The following is a 22,346-nucleotide window of genomic DNA, read 5'->3' as shown; positions in this document are numbered from 1 at the left end:
CCCCCATCCAAGTTTGCTGAGTTTGGCACAGATTTCGCTTTTATTTCCTGCCACCCTCCCGCCCCCGTCTATTTAATCATTTTAAATTTTTGTTTTTGTTCATATTTTTTTTTTTACAAAATAATTGTTTTCCTTTTTTAAAAAAATGGAGATATCTATATATATATTTATTTATATTTATAATAAACTTCTTATATTCTTTTCTTTTTTTTAAAAAAAGGAAACCAACTCGGAACATCGCCAAGTTAAGATGGAGTCTTCAGAATGGCTTAAGGACCAAAACTGCCCCCCCTCCCCGCGACCGGCCTTCATCCGCTCCCCTTCGTCTTTCCTCTTTCGTTGTCGTCGGAATATTCCGGAAACAATAATGGTCTCCCCACACGCCCCCCCAAACCATGAGAATGAACGGCAGAGGCACGAGAACCGAGGAAGGCAGCAGTGGGGAAGGGAGAGAGAAAAGGGGTGGTGGGGTGGGAAAAAACGAAAGCCAAACACCCACCCAAGAACGATGTGCTTCTGAAAGCAAAAATATCACATTTCCCTTTCATGCATTGCAGGGGGTTAGACTGGATGACCTTTGGGGGTCCCAAGTCTACAATCCTATTCTTCTACGATCCCCCATCTTACTGGAGCCACCAAGAACAAGGTCGCTCTAGAAGGAGCGTACTACGGCCGAGCAGAGGGCGAGGAATCTCCCTGGGGATCCCAGGAGATCACTGGAAGTGCGTGTGGGTGCATAGATGGGTCCATATTGCACGGCGGGGATGGGAGACGGAAGTCGGGAACGAAGGATCGCCGGGTCAGGGGATGGCGGTGGCACGCCCCTTAGACTTCGCCCCTGCCCGCCCCCATCTGAGAAAGAGACCCCGGCCCTCCCTTCCCCTTCAACCTACACGACCCGGCCCCCAAGCAAAGAGAAAAAGGCACACACAGCAAAGGAGCGCCTTCGGAGGAAACAATAGCTGGCTCATGCAAGCTAGCCAAGCTGCGTATTACGGGGAGAGAGGCACACGGGGAAGAAGGCTCAGTTCTGCGGAGGTGGGCATTGATCAGGGGCAGGGTTCGATGGACAGGCGGAGCTTATGCAGGGCAAAGGGGGTGGATTTGGCCCACCGGATGAGGCCAACGGCCCATCCTCGCAGTGGCCAACCGGATGCGAGCAGAAAGCGTTCTCCTGGTTTCCGGAAGCATCTCTGCCTCCGGTGGCAGGGAGTTCCATAGTCTAACTCGGCACAAAGAAGGACATTCGACTTGGTTTCCTGTGCTGGAGCTTCTCTCTTGAAGGGTGCTGTTTCCTGGCCTCACCCTGCTATCCCACCTGCCCCTTGGGTCGGTTGCCAACCCAGACGTAACTAGAGAGATGAAATCCAAAACTTCATTTCGCCCCAAGAGGAGATATGTCGGATCCCGCCCGCGTCATGCATAGAAAACCTAGCGCAAAGAGGAAAGGAATGGTTGGTCTTCCTGGAAGGAACGAGGCGGAAACAGGTTTGCAAAGGAGGAGGTGCGCGTTTAAACCCATCGCAACTGCCTTCTCTCTCGAATGAGGAGCCTGTGTCGCAAGGGGTTGGGCTAGATGACGTTGGGGTTCCCTTCCAGCCGTCCAATTCTACGAACTGGCAGCGGCGTAGCGTGGGTTGTCAGCACCCAGGGCAAGGCAAGTAATTTGCGCCCCCTAACCCGTGGATTGCGCCCCCTAACCGCACGCCTGGCACACACACCCCTCCACAGTGGGCGGCAACCCGGCGGCTCGGATCAGATTCGCACAGCCAGCATTGCAGTGAGAGAGAGTGAGTGAGCCAGGGAGGGGCAGAGAGCTGCGAGTGCGAGCGCGCCCCCCCCAGATGTTGCGCCTGGTGCGGCCGGGCCCCCCCTGCACCCCCACGCTACGCCACTGCGAACTGGAGTAGCCGCTATCCAGTAGGAAAAGGCTGCAAGTCGCTAACAAAAGCACACTCGGCACTTTTTGCCAAACGACGTTCTTTGGAGGGGGAGAAGCGTAACTTTTAAACCTGTTTCACACCAATTTAAATCTGCAGCTCTCGATGGACCAAGCTGGGGCTTAGCAACGTTCATTCCTTCACTGGCAACCGCGGCTGTTTTTTTTAACTTGCTGGATGTTTCACAGAAAAAGGAAATGGGGAGGGCGAACGGGCTGGCGTTCCCCGACGCCAAAAACGTCCTGCGGCTTGTGCGAAACAAAACAAAATTGCACTTGCAAAACAGCAACCCACAGATCCTGGAATAAAGACCCACCTGGAAGCACTCACTTTGCAGAAATTTTATGCAGAGAAACAGGGTGATTCTGGGTGACCTGTTTCTTGCGCCTTGGTGCCAATTTATTTACGGAGGAACTGTTTGCAAGGAAATTGGATGGCACTGCGTCAAAGCAAGGACCCATCCTTTAATTTCTCATCGTCCACAAATTGTTCACTGGAAACAATTGCTGTCCCAAACTCCCCACCCCGGCTAAAACCAGAGTTTCCCTGTCCTTCCAAAATCCAGAAAGGACACCTCTTTAAAAGCGCTCTTTCTGCGATTTACCGTATTTTTCGCTCTATAAGATGCACCAGACCACAAGACGCACCTAGTTTTTGGTGGAGGAAAACAAGAAAAAAAATATTCTGAATCTCAGAAGCCAGAACAGCAAGAGGGATCGCTGCGCAGTGAAAGCAGCAATCCCTCTTGCTGTTCTGGCTTCTGGGATAGCTGCGCAGCCTGCATTCGCTCCATAAGACGCACACACATTTCCCCTTACTTTTTAGGAGGGAAAAAGTGAGTCTTATAGAGCAAAAAATACGGTATTTATTTTTTTAAAACGGGCATTTTTGATGCTGAACAGCTACAGGGGTGAGGTTGCTTAAAACAGCAAATTGTGTGAAACAGAAAGAATAGACAGGTTAAAAAATCACACCTGAATGTAGGCTGCTCGGGTACGCACCTCCAGGGACAAATCAATAGCATAAAATGTGGATTTTGTGGGCTTCACCCACACTTTCGTTTGACCCATATTTTGATCGCACTGTATCCCGACCGATCAGGTTCGAGGGCTTTCCCGCTGTTCCACGGCTGTGCTTTGCGGACATCTGATCTTGCCCTCTGAACCGGATCTTATCAGATGTGCGGAAAATCCAAGAGTGGTTTTGCTTAACCGAGTGTCAGTTCCTCTGTGGGTGCGATCGGATCTTCGCAAGGCGCGGCTGCAGAATGGCGAGAGAGCCTCTCGGGACCCGGGAGAATTAACCGGTCGACGATACAATCAAAGCATGGGTCAAGAAAAAGGGTGGGTGGCCTCCCTCACTTTCGGGCGCATTTTGCGCACGAGCGAGACTTCTCCCCTCCTGTGGTTTCCAGCAAGTAAAATCCAGAAATATCACAGTCTCCGTGAAGGCAGAGCACACAAATTTGCCTCATTCTCTTTTAAAGCCCTGAGGAATGGCTGCTGTGGCAGGCAGTTCCAGAGTTTAACTCTGTGCCGCACGACGACGGGCTTTCGCCTACCCTGAATCCTACGACACCCAGTTTCAGCGGATGCCCGTTTGTTTTTATGACATTCGTGGGGGGCAGAAATGGGTATGTTGGCACAAGACCTCCCGGCCAATGAGATCTGCACAAAGTGAATTTTGCGCCCATGCGTGGCTGAATCCCACCCGAAAAACGGCAAAAGTTCAGAAGTTCGCAAGGAAGGTGTTCAGGAGCCTCCCCCCACCGCCATAGAAGAGGGGTTGTGGGGGGAGAAATGATCTGGGGGGAGGTCTGGGTTCTCCCTGTCCCAAACAGACTGAAACTCTGATGCCCCAAGTCCCGCGATTGCCCCTCCTTCGTTTCCTTGCTCAGATAAAAAATAAAATAAAATAAAGCCTGGAACATGCAGTGTACCTTTGCAAGTTTTCTTAGCAGCTTCCCCCTCCTCCCCAAATCTTGTAGTCACACCCTTCAGGGGGGAGAGCGGATTTCCAGTTGTTGCATTCAAAAATTTCGCCTTGGGAACAAGCTAGTTGGCGCATGCTGCCTGCCCACCCACCCCCGCTTTGAACCCCCTCTCTCTGGGTTCCCTTCTAGATGCTCCACATCCCCACACTGTTAAGTTCCCCCCCACCACCCAAAAAAACAACAACACCTAGTGATTCTGGGCAAAGCTTTAGCTCTTGCACCAAATTGGAGGGAGGTGGGGGCAGCAAATTGGCCCCCGGCGGACGAGAAAGGGTCAACTAACCCTCGACAAATTGTGCAAGGAAGGCACTGGGATTTTGAGAAGTATCCCCCCCCCCCCCAACAGCGAAAAGAGGCAGGGCTCGTTCCTCGTTCCAGCAGGGAGACCCTTTTTCGGCAGCTGCGAACCAGCCATCGCTGGTGGGACGATTGCCTTGGGGAGGAACGTGCCCCTGCTTCTGCACTATGGACACACACAACTCCAGGTCTCCTTCACTTCTCTCTCCCCACCCCTGCCAAACAGATTCGAGAAAGGAAACATAAGGAGTGGTGGTGAAAGAAAGGGGGCAGGATCTCTCTGGGCTGACTGGCTGCTCCCTCCTCAGCAATCCAGCACTGGGAATTTGACGCTGAGCGGACCACAGGGCACCTTCACCACCCAGAGAGATGTTTCGCCAAGGCGAACTGGCTCCCGTCTCTCTTTCTCCCCTCTCTCTGACCTTTGACCCTCCCGCCCCTCCTCTCCACCATCTCTCCACTGTCCGTCCGTCCATCCCAGCCGAGCCGACAGCTTTAGAGTGGCGTCGCCGACCCCCCTGGGGGCAGAGGGTCTGCCTTCTTTTGTCAATCACAGCCACGGCGGGGACTCTCTTTCCCTGCGAGTCAGGCTTCCCTTATCTCCGCCAGGAAGGACAAAGGATGCCTTTGCCGTCCGGACCCAGATGGACAAGGAACGGCAGGCCAATCTTCCTCCTGGGAGCGCCGGTGAAAACCACGGCCGCTGTTCCGCCGCCCGTCCGGAAAACGAGGGTGGGAAGGCGACCCGCATCTTTGCCCCGTGCCGGAAAGAACCCCCAGCACCCCAAAAGGAAGCGAGATCGCCGGTGCCGCCCGCCTCTGCTGCCATGCCATGCCACGGGTGTCGGGACCCAAGCAGGGTGGAGAACCGTTGCCAGCCCGTCCGTGCCGTGTGCCGTGGGGACAGACGGGCGGACCTCTGAATCGCCCGACCACTCCGTCAGCTAGACCCCCCCTCCCCCCGCAACGTTGTACAAAAGACCCGTCCACGTGGCAGGAAAGGTGGCCCGCTCTTTGCCCGAGCGGGGCGGGCCGGGGCGGCCAAGGGGCACGGAGGGGAGGGCAACTATACACGGGTGGTAGAGTGAGGGTGGGGCAAGGTGTTGTTGTGTCCGGTGGGGAAGGTGTTGAAGGGGTGAAGGGCCTGCATGCCCGTGATAGTGCTGGGGATCATGGTGATGGTGTTGGGGGTCATCAGGGGCACGTCGTCGGGGGCGCGCCGCAGCGCCAGGGTGTAGTCGGGGGGGCAGGCGGGGCGCAGGATCTCGTGGGGCCGCAGCGGCTCCAAGTCGTGGGCGTCGTGCTCCGAGTGCTTGATCTGCAGCGACATAATCTCCTCCTCCTGGCCGCCGTGCACCAGGTCGTTGGCCGCGTTGCGCTGGGGGCTGAGCCGGCGCCCGCTGCGCAGTTCGTGGCGCTTGTCTCGCTTGTAGTACAGGGCAGCGAAGGCCAGGATGTTGAGGAAGAGGAGCGAGGCCCCCACGGCCACCGTGACACTCAGCTCGGTGGAGTAGTCCCGCGAGTCGCCCGGGAAGGGGACGTAGCGCTGGGGGCGGACCACGTCGTCCTCGTCCGGCGGCAGAGTGGGGATGGGCCGGCGGGTGGTGCTGGGCCCCACGCGGGTGGTGGGCCAGCGGGTGACGTAAGGCGGGATCCGGGTGGTGGTGGAGGTGTAGGGCGGCTCGTGGAGGTTGTGAAGGTGCGGGACCAGCTCCAGCCAGAAGGCCACCTTGTTGGCGCGGTAGTTGTCTCGCACCCGGGGCTTCAGGCCGATGTGGAGGTACTGCTTGTCCTTCGTGTTGAACTTGGTCCACACCACCTCCTCAAAGCGGTTGGGCTTCGTGTGGATGAACTTGGTGTCCTGCGGCACCGGCTGGTTGGGGTCCCTGCGGAAAGGGGGAGAGGAGATGGAGATCATCACCACCGTCATCATTTGCGTTTTGGACTCCAGCTTTTCGAAATTATTTCATTTATAAATTTTAACAAACAAGCAAGGCAACAACATTTCAACTTTAGCAATTGATCATTCCACCTACAACTTTCACTCCCTCCTTGGTTCCCTCAAAATTTCAATTTATGTTGTTTATCATCATGACTCTATACTGTGGGTAGGCAAAGTAAGACCCGGGGCCTGGATCTGGCCCAATCGCCTTCTAAATCCAGCCCATGGACAGTCCAGAAATCAGCATGTTTTTACATGAGTGGAATGTGTCTTCTTATTTTAAATGCGTCTCTGGGTTATTTGTGGAGCCTGCCTGGTGTTTTTACATGAGTAGAATGTGTCCTTTTATTTAAAATGCATCTCTGGGTTATTTGTGGGGCACAGGAATTCATTCATTTCCCCCCCCCCCAATATAGTGCGGCCCCCCACAAGGTCTGAGGGACAGTGGACCAGCCCCTTGCTGGAAACGTTTGCTGACCCCCTGCTCTATGCCTTTACTTTATCTCACGATAAAAACAAAAAGTTCACTGTGATTTTTGCTGGCGCCTGCTCTTGTGATTCGCTGCCCCCTGAAGGAGTCAGGGGACAGCTAAGCTGCCAGAGTCAAGAGGGGCTGCAGGAATTGAGAGAAGCATTGGGTTAGGGTTTGCGGTTTCCCCCACATTGTGATTTTTGCATAACACACATGTCCTGATTTGCAATATATTGCCGGGTTAAAAATTATGAAACCGATGTCACAATATGCACTTCAGACAACATTTTGCCTAGCCGCTCAGAGATCTGGATTATGTAAGTAAATGCTACTTTTACATCTTCACAAAATGATGGGTGTGAGAGATGGTTATTTTTAAGTGGGAGAAAAGGAATAATACTGGGGGGGGGGGTGTTGAATCCAGTCTGCCTTAAAGCATCCTGGATTCTTGTTTCTTGGAGGTTAAATCAGCTTCCAAGTTTTAAAGCTGCAAAGGGCGGTACTCTGCTGATCTCACCAAGGAACTAAAATAGCCAAGCAACGTATCTTCTCCTTACCTTTCCCGCCCCGACCTGGCCACAGTGATCCATGCGACGGTCACCTCCAAGCTTGACTACTGTAATTCGCTCTACGCGGGGCTGCCCTTAAATCTGACCCAGAAACTCCAGCGGGTGCAGAATGCTGCAGCGAGGCTCCTCACAGGGTCTCTGCCATGGGACCATATTCACCCAGTGCTTTTCTAGCTGCACTGGCTCCCGGTGGAGTACAGGGTCAGATTTAAGGTGCTGCTTTTGACCTTTAAAGCCCTTCACGGCCTAGGACCCTCGTACCTATGGGACCGCCTCTCCCGGTATGTCCCACGGAGAGCCTCAAGGTCCATAAATAGCAACACGCAAGTGGTCCCGGGCCCTAAGGAAGTTAGATTAGCTTCAACCAGGGCCAGGGCCTTTTCAACACTGGCCCCAGCCTGGTGGAACGCTCTGTCTCATGAGACCAGCGCCTTGCAGCATCTGATTTCATTCCGCAGGGCCTGTAAGACAGAGTTGTTCCGCCTGGCCTTTGGCTTGCAGCCAATTTGATTCCCTCTCCCTCTTTCTTTTTTCTTTTCCTTTCTCCTCCTGCAATGACGCTACATTTTAATATTTTAATGCTCCAATATTTTAATGTATTTTAATGTTGTTTTTAAGTTGTATTCATTCAACTTGTTTTTATTATTGCTTGTTAGCCCTGAGCCCGGCCTTGGCTGGGGAGGGCGGGGTATAAATAAAAGTTATTATTATTATTATTATTATTATTATTAGTGCATAAAACCATTCGCACAATTGTCTCACCCCGTCTTGGCGAAGTTGGTCCAGTAGGTCATGACGACGGCGCTGAGCATGACGTCGTTCTTGGAGAAGTTGCAGGGGAAGAGGTCGGTGGCGCCGATCATGGGCACCCCGAAGACGTAGGGGATCTCGTCCCCGTGGGCCGCGTCCGCCCACTCGGGGCGCGTGTCCGTCTGGCAGTGGTGGTAGAAGGTGTAGAAGTAGACGGGCGACTGGTATTCGGCGTGAAGCTTGGCGGTGGCCACAGCCGGCGCCACCCACTGGTGGTCAGTGAAGAGGGCCAGGAGGGTCTTGCGGCGCATCTCGCCGTTGTCCCGGTCCGCCCAGTCCGTGTACATGAACTTGATGGTTTCGCGAAGGATATCCTTGCCCTCCGGGTAGCCGTAGAGGTTGTCCACGAAGTTGGAGATGGTGAAGTCGAAGTAGCTGGCCGAGATGCCGTCCTCGCTCTCCATGGAGTCCTCCACGAATTTGAGGCCCTCGCCCTGGTTGACCCCGATGAGGATGTCGTAGTTGAGGAACTCGCCCTGCTGCATCAGGATCTCCGGGTCGTCCGGGACCACGTCCCCATCCACCACGGGGCCAAAAGCGATGTGGTAGCGGGCTGGCTGGATGTCCTGGTCTACCAGCTCCCGGTAGGCCTTGCGCCTCAGGCACTCCACCGTGTCGCTCGTGTCCATGTGGTCGCAGCCCACTTTGGAGGCCAGCATGCGGGTGTACTTGAGGGGCTGGTAGTTGACCGACCAGCTGGAGATGGCTGTGCCGCTCTGCGCGATGGCTTTCTGGAATAGACCTGGAAGGAAAAGGACAGTCAGCGGTCAAGAGGAGAAGGGAATGGCTGGAGAAGCCATTGGGATGTATTATTATTATTATTATTATTATTACAGTGGAACCTCGGTTGTTGAATGTAATCTGTTCCGGAAGACTGTTCGAGTTCTGAGACGTTTGACAACCGAGGCGCAAAGTGGACGCTGCAAAGTCAGTGGAGAAATGGACAAATGTGCCCCTTTCTCTTTTTTGAAAAGCATTTTGTTGAATTAGGAAGCCTCTCATCACTGCCTTACTGGCATCCCACACTACTCTTAAATCAGTTTATTGATTGATTGATTGATTGATTGATTGATTTTCTTCCCCCTTGGCATGTTTTATGCAAGGATTTATCAGCGATTCCTGAAGACTTTTGTGCTTTTCTCTCTTGGCTTCTGAGATTGTTTTCTTTTATGGAGTGGAGGGCACACTCAAATATATAAATATAATTTTCTGCTTCGATTTTGGCTGACTGAGTGGGATACGCTTTATGGATTGTGAATTTCTATATATTTTTTAAAAACTGGTGGATTTCTGCATAATCTAATTGGGAATATTTTGCTTTCTCCTTCCTTCCTGCTGACTGAAGAGGAAGAGGACAAAAAGTAAAGAGAGAAGGGAGTAGAAGGAAAACTGGAATTGTGAGATATACACACACACAGTGGTACCTTGAAAGTCAAATGTAATCCGTTCCAGAAGGACGTTTGACTTCCAAAACATTTGATTTCTGAGGCACGGCTTCTGATTGGCTCTTGGAATCGGAAGAGCCAATCGGAAGCCGCTTGTCTGCTGCGTTGGATGTTTGGCTTCTGAAAAACATTAGAAAACCGGAACACTTACTTCCGGGCTTTCGACGTTCAGGAGCCGAAATGTTCCGCATCAGAGACAACAAAAAACCAAGGTTTGGCTGTGTGTGTGTGTGTGTCTGTCTGTCTGTATATATCTTGCACACATACACACACACACACACACACAAACAAACACACGATATAATTTAAGATCAGGTATGTCCAAAGTTCGTTTCGGGGGCCGAATCCAGTCCACCGGTTGGTTTTATCCGGCCCCTGTTTACCTCCCGGGGTAAAATCCTAAAAAAAGCTCAGCAACTATGGTTGGCCCTCTGGTCGGCCCTCACGCATGTTCATTTCATCAAATCTGGCCATCTGACAAAAGTTTGGACACTCCTGATTTAAGATGGATCTTGGAATCTATTCATGGAATGGAAATGGACTAAATAACAAAACAAAAAGGAATATAATAGCGCATATCTTGACAAAGCAGAAATTAGACATTCGCTTACAGGAGACACATAGAAAAAGACAACATAGAAAATTACTAATAAATAAAGGTCTGGGACAAGAGTTTATCTATTCTGATAAAACTAAAAAGAGAGGAGTGATGATGTACTGTATGTTAACCCCAAACGAGATCCTAAATTCACCTTTAAAGATGAAGAAGGCAGAACGATGGCTATTGAAGTGAGACTAGGTGGAGGACCAATTACTGTAGTGGGAATATATGCACCCAATGAACGGAAAACTGATTTTTAAAAATCTGAAAGAAAAATTGTTTGATCTGTGCGATACTAAAATGATGATGATAGGTGCTTTTAACGCTGTTGTTTCCCTTGACTTAGACAGAACTGTACTGAAAATAAATTCAAAAGAAGGGAATCTACAAAATGTCTTTTTTTCAACATGGTATCCAATTTTGACTTACCGTATTTTTCTGTGTATAACACAAGGGTTTTTTTATTTTAAAACTATGCTTAAAATTTGGGCTTGTGTTATACATGGGTAGTGCTGAGGGGTGACGGGCGATTGGTTGCAGCCGCGAGCACGAGATTCTCAGCGGCGATAGGGCGGGTGATTGGTGGCTGTGTGAAGAGCTGTTGGCGATTGGCTGCCGTTGCGTCAACTGGGTGGTTGATTGGCAGCTGCCGGCGGTGATTGTGCAGTTGATTGTTGTCTTCTGTGACGTGTGCAATTGTCAGCATCGGGTGAGCAATCCCCCCCAAAAGCTCAACAACTCTTGACAATATCCCCCCATTTTCTTAATTTTGAGTCCCCCCAAGTAGGGGGTGTTTTATACATGGGGGCGTCTTATACATGGAAAAATACGGTAATTGACCTATGGCGACTTAAGCATCCATTAGAATGTCAATCTGCTTTTTTCTCAAACACAAACAATTCTTCAAGCGGAATAGTCTATTTATGGGCTTCGAAAGAATTAACAACCAGGGTAAAAAAAGGTAGAAATTCAACCTAAGACACTATCTGATCACAATGCCATCTTGATGACAATAACAGGTGAGAAATGATCTTCGTTTAGGTGGAGGTTAAACGATGTGGTGGTGGAAAATGAACAAACTGTGAGTAAGGGGCAACTCTACAATAATCTTTTGACCTGATTTGACCTGATTTAAGTGTAGTGTGAGATGCCAGTAAGGCAGTGATGAGAGGCTTCCTAATTCAACAAAATGCTTTTCAAAAAAGAGAAAGGAGGGGAAAAGAAACAAGAGATATTAGATGCTCGACTGAATGAGGAGAAGGAGTTAATCGCAAAACCAAAAGAGAAAGATGCATGTCAAGCAATTAAACTCCTACAAGCACAATTTTCGGCGTTAGTTAATCAAGAGATTGAGATGAAAATTAAATGAATGAAACAGAAAAGTTTTGAATTTGCTAATAAACCTGGTAAGTTTTTAGCATGGCAACTCAAAAAAGAAAGACAATCAATTGTTGATGAGGATAAGCATTTGACTAGCCCAATAGAGTTAAGGAAAGCATTTGGGAAAAAAAATTTATTTATTATACCATTGTGAGAAGGAGAACTTTAAGAAAATGGATTCTTATTTAAGTGACTGTTGCATACCCCGGAGTATCTAAATAAAGCCGCCAAATTCTGAATGCACCCATATCTTTATCGGAACTGCAAATGGCAATAAATCGAATGAAGATGGGAAAAGCACCAGGGCCAGGTGGACTTATTGCAATTTATTATAAAAAGTTTCAGGATCCACTTATAAAACCACTTAAGGACAGCATGAGCAGAAATTTGGTGATGGGAGTAGCCCCAGCCTCATGGAAAGATGCATTCATTACTTTGATCCTCAAATAAGACAGCGACTTAACAAAGACCAAAAATAACAGACCAATTTCATGATTGACTGCAAACTATTTGCTACAATCTTGGCTAATAGATTGAAAAGGACATTAACTGAGGCAATCCATAGAGAACAGGCCGGGTTTTTACCAGGCCGACAAAAGAAAGACAATATAAGAAATGTAATTAATTTAATAGAGTATCTGGAAGTAATAAATGAAAAAATAGGCCACACTAATCTTTCTAGATGCAGAGAAAGCTTTTGATAATATTTCATGGTCACTTATGATCAAGGTTTTAGAGAAATAGGTAATTCTTTCGTAGCGGGAATTAAAGCAATCGATATGCAAATATATTAATAAATAATATTCTTTCAGATAAGTGTCAGATGTGCAATTGTATTATGAGGCAGCTTGTTTGTGTTGGTTAAAAGAATTGATTGCATTGGATAATGCAGGTATTTTAGATTTAGAAGGTCACGATTTAAAATTCAGCTGTCATGCATGCCTTTGGTATGGGAAGGCTAAAATCTATGAGAGTTTTTTGAACCACAATCTTAGGAAGTATATATAGAGAGAGTCTGGGAGAAATATAAAAAACTGCTGGAAAGAAAAACACATTTACGGTTATGTCCCACTGAAGCAATTACAATTAAGAGAGTTAATATCACCAGATATATGACATGTTTAAATTAGATAGAAAGAATGGATTTCTGGATCAAAGCTCACAATTTGAAAAAGAATTCTTACAAAACAAGGATAAACTTCTGCCTAAAATGTAATATTTTTTATTAGAATGAGAAACAAAAGACGAGCTAGTTAAAGTTTCAATAGATATAGGACACTTGGCAATAGATATAGGACACAATGTAGATCTTAACCTCTGGGAGAAACTTTGGAAAAGAGACCTGAAATTTACTGCATGTTATTTATTGAAAGAGAATTATTTGAAAATGATTCATGGATGGTATCTAACTCCGAGTAGGTTGGCTAAGATTTATAAAACAAAATCAGATAAATGCTGGAGATGCAGAGATGCATATGGAACATTCTTTCATATATGGTGGAATTGTAGAAGGGTAAAAGTATATTGGGAAATAATTTATAATGAATTGAAAAAAATGTTTAAAACTACTCCCCCCCCCAAAAAAAAACCCAGAGTCCTTTTTGTTGGGAATAAAAAGGTAAAGGGAGCCCTGAGCATTAAGTCCAGTTGTGGCCGATTCTGGGGTTGCGGCGCTCATCTTGCTTTATTGGCCGAGGGAGTCGGCATACAGCTTCCGGTCATGTGGCCAGCATGACGAAGCCGCTTCTGGCGAACCAGAGCAGCGCACGGAAACGCCGTTGACCTTCCCGCCGGAGTGGTACCTAATGATCTACTTGCACTTTGACGTGCTTTCGAACTGCTAGGTGGGCAGGAGCAGGGACCGAGCAACGGGAGCTCACCCCGTCGCAGGGATTCGAACCGCCGACCTTCTGATCGGCAAGTCCTAGGCTCTGTGGTTTAACCCTCAGCGCCACCTGTGTCCCAGGTGTTGGGAATAACCCAGACAGAAATTCCTAGGTGTCAGAAAAGGTTATTTATGTATGCAACAACTGCGGCCTGTGTTTTGTTAGCCCCAAAATGGAAAGTGAGCGAGGTCCCAACTAAAGAAAATTGGCAACATAGAATAAGAGAGCAAGAAGAACATATATTTAAAGAGGGGTGGAAAACATTTATTTAATATATGGAAAATAACTATACAGCTGAAAAGGCTGGCAGCACTATGATAAATTCAACAAATACTGTATTTTCTCATGTATAAGACTAGGGTTTCCCCCCAAAAAAAAATTAGGGTTAAAATTGGGGCCTGTCTTATACACGGATAGTGTTGAGGGGTGTTTTCTTACTTTGGAGTCTCCCAAAATAGGGGGCGCCTTATACACGGAAAAATACGGTAATTTTTGACGGCTGTGAAAGTGGGAAACTGATTTGAATGGTTATAGTGAAATATGCAGGAATGTATGATATGTAAAATGAGCCATGGAAGGAGAAGAAGGGAAGTCATTTGATAATTTAATGTTAGTAAAATGTTTATTTTGAAATGTAAAATAATAATAATTATAATAGTCAGTCCCCAAAGGCCCGTGGGAATGAAACAGTCTTTGCCTGCTGGCAGAAGGCCAACCAGGAGGGAGTATGTCTGGCTTCTCGAGAGAGGGAGCCCCAAAGTTTGGGAGGAGCCACGACCGATAAGGCCCTGCCTCATGCCCAGCTCAGCTGAACGGAGACTGGGGCCTAAGTCGCCTCCAAAGGGGATGTTCTGTGGGGCACGACCAGATCAGGGTACTTAGGTTGGAGCCTAGGCCTGTTCAGTTTGGCCACACGGGTAAATAACTACAGTGGTGCCTCGCTAGACGAAAAGAATCCGTTCCGCGATTCTCTTCATCTAGCGGTTTTTTCGTCTTGCGAAGCAAGCCCATTGACAGCTTAGCGGATTAGCGCTACAGCTGTCTAGCGGCTTCTAGCGATCAGCTGTTAAGCGGCTTATCAGCGGAACAGCTGATAAGCGGTTTAGCGGCTTAGGAAAAGGGGGGGAAAGCGGAAAAAAACGCGGGGACTCGCAAGATTTTATCGTCTTGCGGAGCAACCCCATAGGGAAATTCGTTTTGCGAAGCGCCTCCAAAACGGAAAACCCTTTCGTCTAGCAGGTTTTCCGTCTTGCGAGGCGTTCGTCTTGCGGGGCACCACTGTATTTCAAAGGTTTATTTGAAAGCAGCCCTGTATAGGGAAGCTTTTAATGTTTGATGCATTACTGCATTTTAATATTGTGTTGGAAGCCGCCCAGAGTGGCTGGGGAAACCCAGCCAGATGGGCAGGGTATAAATAAATTATTATTATTATTATTATTATTATTATCATTATTATTATTATTATTATTATTATATTATATTATTATTATTATTATTATTTCCCCTCTGCCGGGTTTAGGCAAAATGGCGGCCCATGTTGCCGAATGCGGTTTGGATCGGGTGCAAAACTGTGCTGCCTTAACTCACTTTGCTTCGCTTAATCCCCCACCACCCAAAAAACCCTGCGAACCCGCTGCCATAACGCCGAACGAGCGCTACCTTCTGAGTGGTGGGATAAGATGAGGAGATTGACGCACGAAGCCCCGGCTCCTGAACCGAAGATGGTGATCCGCTCTGGGTCGCCCCCAAAATGCCCGATGTTCTCGTTCAGCCACCGCAGGGCCTGGATCTGGTCGAGGATCCCGTAGTTTCCCTTGGCGGACTGGTCGCCGGTGCTCATGAATCCTGCCAAGGGGAAGGGGAGGAAAGAAAGGAAAAAAGCCGTGTCAGGAGGAGGAAGAGGAGTACGAGCGTCCAGGGGGAAAGGCGCGATTTAGTGCAGGCCCGCAGCCAACGTACTGTATTTTTCGCTCTATAGGACGCACTTTCCCCCCTCCAAAAGTTAAGGGGGAAATGTGTGTGCGTCTTATGGAGCGAATGCAGGCTCCTTGGCTTCGGCGATAGCAACGCGAAGCCTCCAAAGCGCAGAGGGAGCGCTCCCTCCGCGCTCCGGAGGCTTCGCATTGCTTTCGCTGAAGCCTGGAGAGCGAGAGGGGTCGGTGCACACTGACCCCTCTTGCTCTCCAGGCTTCAGGGATAGCCGCCTGAAGCCTTCGGAGCACAGTGCAAGTTCCCGCTGTGCTCCGGAGGCTTCGGTTTCCTTTCACTGAAGCCTGGAGAGCAAGACTCTCCCGGCTTCAGCAGAGAGGGAGAGCTGGGCAGCGCCCATTCAGCCAAGCGGGAGGAGAAATGGAAGGGGCTCCGTTTCTCCTGCCGCTTCGCTGAAGGGGCGCTGAGCAGAGAGGGGGAGAATTTTTTTTTCTTGTTCTCCCCCTCTAAAACAAGGTGCGTCCTATGGTCGGGTGCGTCCTATAGAGCGAAAAATACGGTAAATTTAGGCTGCATACATCTTAAAACACAGCCGGGGCGTTGCTTTTTCTCAATCCGGATCAAGGCTGGTTTGGGAGAAACGAGGTGCGCAATCACACACAAATTCCTTTTGATAATCATCATCATCATCTTATAATATTTGTATTATTTATATCCCGCCCATCCAGGTGGGTTGCCCCGGCCACTCTGATAACTCTGATTTCCGGGGGAAACCACACACACACACACACACACACACACACACACACACACACACCTTTTGATACCTCAGATCATAGAATCATAGAGTTGGAAGAGACCACAAGGGCCATCGAGTCCAACCCCCTGCCAAGCAGGAAACCCCATCAGAGCACTCCTGACATATTGTTGTCAAGCCTCTGCTTAAAGACCTCCAAAGAAGGAGACTCCACCACACTCCTTGGCAGCAAATTCCACTGTCAAACAGCTCTTACTGTCAGGAAGTTCTTCCTCATGTTTAGGTGGAATCTTCTTTCTTGTAGTCTGGATCCATTGCTCAGTGTCCGCTTCTCTGGAGCAGCAGAAAACAACCTTTCTCCCTCCTCTATGTGACATCCTTTGATATATTTGAACATGGCTATCATATCACCCCTTAACCTCCTCTTCTCCAGGCTAAACATGCCCAGCTCCCTTAGCCGTTCCTCATAAGGCATCGTTTCCAGGCCTTTGACCATTTTGGTTGCCCTCCTCTGGACACGTTCCAGTTTGTCAGTGTCCTTCTTTTTAAGTAGCTCCCTACTTAAAAAAACAAAAAAATGGATTCAAATTGCCTCAGCTTTCTAAGCATCTGGGTAGGCTTGTCAATAATAATAATAATAATAATAATAATAATAATAATAATAATTGTTAAGTTGTGGGTGAACATATCAGACGACACAGCGATTCTTCACACTGCTCTTGTTTATTCACAGGCCAGAACAGAACTGAACTGGAGGCTTCAGCCAGCCTGCTTATATAGAGCTCCACTACAACGCAACAGTAACAACTTTCTGAAACTATCTAATCACTGAATGTCACTTTCAATTCCTCATTTGCATATGTGGACCTGAGTGAAAACTATCTACAGTATCCCCCTGCTGGCCCAGGGTGAGAATTGCAGTACATAACACTAATAATAATAATAATAATAATAATAATTTATTACTTTTACCTCACCCATCTGGCTGCATTGCCCATCCACTCTGGGCAACTTCCAACAGAATATAACATGTTTTTATTGTATTTTTTTTTAAAAAAAAAATTAATGGTTTTCACAAAATTATAAACAGACAAACAAACAAACAAACAAACATCAATCATAACCTTATTAAAATTACACTTATTAACATTGTTAAGTGACTTCCTCGCTTCCCCTTGGTTGAATTTCATTGCACATCCTTTTAATGGTTTTCCTAATCAAAGTCCTTATAAACTTAACTTAATCACTTATCATCGTTCTAACTTTTCAATTCAGGATTAAACATATTAATTCAACACTTAACTTATATGAAATCCTAAGCCGATCTAGTACTTGCAAGCTATTTCCAGTTAGTTTAACTTAACGTATTTAACTAAATAGTCATTAAATTTCGTCCATTCTTCCTGATACTCCTCCTCCTTCTGGTGGCAGACTCTTCCGGTCAGGTCAGCTAGCTCCGAAAAATCCATCATCTTCATCTGCCATTCTTCTACAATTGGTAGTTCTTGCGTTTTCCACTTCTTAGCTAGTAAAATTTGAGCAGCAGTTGTGGCATACAAAAATAATTTAACATCTTTCTTGGGCAATTCCAGAAGAAAGGCCTATGGTTTCTTTATAAATGTATATTTCAAACATTTTTTTCAATTCATTCTAAATCTTTTCCCAGAAGTCTTTCACCTTGGGGCAGGTCCACCACATGTGGTGAAAAGTTCCTTCATGTTTTGAGCATGTTTTTAGTGGGCTTAAAAGCTATGGTTTTCCCAGTAGTGATGTATGGATGTAAGAGCTGGACCATAAAGAAGGCTGATCGCCAGAGAATTGATGCTTTTGAATTCTGGTGCTGGAGGAGACTCTTGAGAGTCCCATGGACTGCAAGAAGATCAAAGCTCTCCATTCTGAAGGAAATCAGCCCTGAGTGCTCACTGGAAGGACAGATCCTGAAGCTGAGGCTCCAAGACTTTGGCCACCTCATGCGAAGAGAAGACTCCCTGGAAAAGACCCTGATGTGGGGAAAGATGGAGGGCACAAGGAGAAGGGGACGACGGAGGACGAGATGGTGGGACAGTGTTCTCGAAGCAACCAGCATGAGTTTGACCAAACTGCGGGAGGCAGTGGAAGACAGGAGGGCCTGGTGTGCTCTGGTCCAGGGGGTCACAAAGAGGCGGACACGACTAAACGACTAAACAACAACAAGCGGGCTTGATCTCTTGCTCGCTGCCACACTAAGCGATCGGGTTCTTAAAAATGCAGAAAACAGGAATCACAAGGTCCCATAGCAGCGCCAATTCTGCCAATCGAAGCAGCTGCGTTTGGCAAGGCGACTTTGCAGGTAAACTGGTCCCAAGTTGTTAAGCATCTTCCGACCCATCCTGGTTCCCCTTCTGGCTGTGGAATGGATTTCCTCAGGACGTAATGGACTCCCTTTCCATGGACGTTTTAAAGCAGAGTTGGGTGGCCATCTGTCATGGATGCTTTAGCTGAGATTCCTGCACTGCATCGGGGTTGGACTAGATGACCCCTGGGTCCCTTTCAATTCTATGATTTTATGATTCCATGCTTCAAGTCCAACTGGATTCCCTCCCCGCCAAAAAAACACACCCAACATCTGGCAGGCACCAGGTTGCAACAGAGGCTGCTCCTGACCCTAATAATAATAATAATAATAATAATAATAATAATAATAATAATAATTTATACCCCGCCCTCCCCGGCCAGAGCCAGGCTCAGGGCGGCTAACACCAATAAAATCACAGTAAAAACATAATGGGGGGAACCAATTTAAAATACAGGTTAAAATGCAATTTAAAATGCAGCCTCATTTTAAAATAGCTGATAAATCAAAACCGTAAGGGGAGGGAAACATAAGGGTCAGCCCGAGTCCAAACCAAAGGCCAGGCGGAACAGCTCTGTCTTGCAGGCCCTGTGGAAAGATGTCAAGTTCCGCAGGGCCCTGGTCTCTTGGGACAGAGCGTTCCACCAAGTCGGGGCCAGTACTGAAAAGGCCCTGGACCTAGTTGAGACCAATCTAACCTCCTTGAGGCTCGGGACCTCCAAGGTGTTGTCATGTGTGGACCTCTCCGCGGGGCATACCAGGAGAGGCGGTCCCATAGGTACAAGGGTCCTAGGTCTTAATTTCCTCCCGTTCCCGATTCAACACACAACACAAAGGGAAGCTCAGCCAAGCGATCGATCAGAAAAGGCCTTTCTTTCTTTCTTTCTTTCTTTCTGCCTCTGCTCAACGCTCCCGTCCGCACAGCCACGTCTCCTTTAAAATTAATCATTGCTCCATCCCGGGGGCGCCCGCTTTTTCCCCTTTTCTTGCTGGAGATAACGAGGCCTCGCCGTTAATTATTAAAAGCTTTTTAATGAAATATTAATTTCGACTGCGCCTGGGTAAATTTCACACCCGCAGGGGGAGCGGAGGCGAGAGGAAGGGGCCGAGACGGGGCTTGAACCGGCAGCCCGACGCAGATTGGGCAAGCGAGGCCGAGCCTCAGAAGAGGGGTCCACGCTCCAGGTCAGAATCTCACCCCCAACCCAGAGGCCGGCGGGAGGCCCCCTTCCCACATTACACAATGCCTGCGTGCATCTTCCCCTTTGCAGAAGCTGAGTGGATAGGGCAGCTGGTCCTGGGTTCAAATCCCTCGTGGCTTCTCCAGGCAGGTCTGAGCTAGATGGAGCCAGAATCTGTATCTGCTTCCTATCGGCAACCGTCTGTCTCTAGAGACAATGGAGTGCGCTTCCAGGGTGAAGCCAAACCACTGCGTCATCAGCCCCAAAGTGACCTCCTTGGGGTGCAAGACTAGGCAGTGCGTGTGGAGGTCCTGGGCTGCCCAGACGACAAAACCCCCCTCTCGGCCTCGCAGGTGTGGCCCAAAGGAAACCAGAGTAGGGTGCTTGGCACCAGTTTGGCTGCAGGAGTTGCTGGAAGGAGGCAAGCAAGGCCTCATCCAACCGCCTTAGGGACTCCATTCCAGATTTGTAGGTCCGTATAGTAAAAGCCCGGGACGCGGGTGGCGCTGTGGGTTAAAGCCTCAGCGCCTAGGGCTTGCCGATCGAAAGGTCGGCAGTTCGAATCCCCGCGGCGGGGTGCGCTCCCGCTGCTCGGTCCCAGCGCCTGCCAACCTAGCAGTTTGAAAGCACCTCCGGGTGCAAGTAGATAAATAGGGACCGCTTACTTGCGGGAAGGTAAACGGCGTTTCCGTGTGCGGCTCTGGCTCGCCAGAGCAGCGATGTCACGCTGGCCACGTGACCCGGAAGTGTCTTCGGACAGCGCTGGCCCCTGGCCTCTTGAGTGAGATGGGCGCACAACCCCAGAGTCTGGCAAGACTGGCCCGTACGGGCAGGGGTACCTTTACCTTTACCTATAGTAAAAGCCATGGTTTTCCCAGTAGTGATGTATGGAAGTGAGAGCTGGACCATAAAGAAGGCTGATCGCCGAAGAAAGGATGCTTTTAACTCATGGTGGGGGCGAAGGATCCATAGACTGATGTCACATGTCAAGAAGGAGTTATTTGTCGTTGTTTTGTTGTTGTTTAGTCATTTAGTCATGTCTGACTCTTCATGACCCGCTGGACCAGAGGACGCCAGGCCCTCCTGTCTTCCACTGCCTCCCGCAGTTTGGTCAAACTCATGCTTTTGAATTCTGGTGCTGGAGGAGACTCTTGAGAGTCCCATGGACTGCAAGAAGATCAAACCTCTCCATTCTTCGGGAAATCAGCCCTGAGTGCTCACTGGAAGGACAGATCCTGAAGCTGAGGCTCCAAGACTTTGGCCACCTCATGAGAAGAGAAGACTCCCTGGAAAAGACCCTGATGTTGGGAAAGATGGAGGGCACAAGGAGAAGGGGACGATGGAGGACGAGATGGTGGGACAGTGTTCTTGAAGCTACAAACATGAGTTTGACCCAACTGCGGGAGGCAGTGGAAGACAGGAGGGCCTGGCGTGCTCTGGTCCAGGGGGTCACGAAGAGTCGGACACGACTAAATATCTAAATAACAACAAATAACGTTTCCTCCTTAACTATTTCTTCTCCCGAAGATGTCCCGCAAGGCAGCCGAGTTTGAGGATGAGAGCTTTCCTTCTCCTAGATGGACGAGGCCTGTCTGCCCCTCACTTCCCTCTATAGCAGCGTTTCTCAACCCGTGGGTCCCCAGATGTTGTTGGACTACAACTCCCATCACCCCTGAGCTCTGGCCTTGCTAGCTAGGGTGATGGGAGTTGTAGTTCAACAACATCTGGGGACCCACGGGTTGAGAATGGCTGCTCTACAGCCATTCTTCGTTCCGGAGGTCTGTTCTTAACCTGAAACTGTTCTTAACCTGAAGCACCACTTTAATTGTTCTCATCCTGAAGCAAAGTTCTTAACCTCAAGCACTATTTCTGGGTTAGCGGAGTCTGTAACCTGAAGCATATGTAACCTGAAGTGTCTGTAACCTGAGGTACCACTGTATACCCCGCCCATCTGGCTGGGTTTTCCCCAGCCACTCTGGGCAGCTTCCAACAAAATATTAAAAACACAATGAAAGATCAAACATTAAAACCATCCCTAAACAGGGCTGCCTTCAGATGTCTTCTAAAAGTCAGAAAGTTGCTTATTTCCTGGACATCTGGTGGGAGGGCGTTCCACAGGACGGGCGCCACCACCAAGAAGGCCCTCTGCCTGGTTCCCTGCAACCTCACTTCTCGCAGGGAGGGAACCGCCAGAAGGCCCTTGGAGCTGGACCTCAGTGTCCGGGCAGAACGATGGGGGTGGAGACGCTCCTTCAGGTCTGCTGGGCCTTTGAGTCCGTTTAGGGCTTTCAAGGTGAGCACCAACACTTTGAATTGTGCTCGGAAACGTACTGGGAGCCAATGTGGCTCTTTCAGGACCATTGGAGCCACTCCTGGTCTTGTCTGCTACATCTGCCAGAGTCTGTCTTCGCATGCAGAGAGAGTCCCTAACTCACGGAGTTACCGTATTTTTCGCTCTATTGGACGCACCTAGTTTTTAGAGGGGGAAATCAAGGAAAAAAATATTATCCCCCCCCCCAGCCCCAAAGAGCAACGGACAGGCTGCGCACTTCCTCTTTAGCCTTGAGCAGCATCTTTAGCCTTGCACAACGGGATGGATCGTGCCCACTGTCCACCGGGGCTGGACTAGATGACTCCTGGGGTTCCCTTCCAACCCTGCAATTCTGTGACCTCGGAAGTTGTCGGGGGTTTCCACCACTGGAGGCTTTTAAGCAGCGGTTGGGGGACCATCTGCCTGGCGTTCTTTAGCTGTGATTCCTACATTGTGAGGGGGCTGGGCTAGATGACCCTCGGGTGGCCCTCCCAACTCTAT

General features: G+C 48.9%; 1 protein-coding gene across 2 annotated transcripts in view; it reads right to left on the bottom strand.

Moving 5' to 3' along the window:
* Window positions 1-4,503: 4,503 nt before the first annotated feature.
* The window catches only part of NLGN2 (neuroligin 2), a 48,009-nt gene continuing 30,166 nt past the window's right edge, over window positions 4,504-22,346 (bottom strand). For both annotated transcript variants that reach the window (XM_081886771.1, XM_081886772.1), the window contains 3 exons: window positions 14,995-15,180; window positions 7,976-8,765; window positions 4,504-6,116 (listed from right to left, as the gene is read on the bottom strand). In XM_081886771.1, the coding sequence (XP_081742897.1) occupies window positions 5,297-6,116; window positions 7,976-8,765; window positions 14,995-15,180 (1,796 nt within the window). In that variant the 3' untranslated portion in view covers window positions 4,504-5,296. The remainder of the gene's footprint in view (window positions 6,117-7,975; window positions 8,766-14,994; window positions 15,181-22,346) is intronic.

The sequence above is a fragment of the Podarcis melisellensis genome (assembly GCF_964234715.1).
Source record: "Podarcis melisellensis genome assembly, chromosome: 13".
NCBI classification, from domain to species: Eukaryota; Metazoa; Chordata; class Lepidosauria; order Squamata; family Lacertidae; genus Podarcis; species Podarcis melisellensis.
The sequence above is the reverse complement of the archived record's forward strand: the minus strand, read 5'-3'. Positions and strand labels throughout refer to the sequence as shown.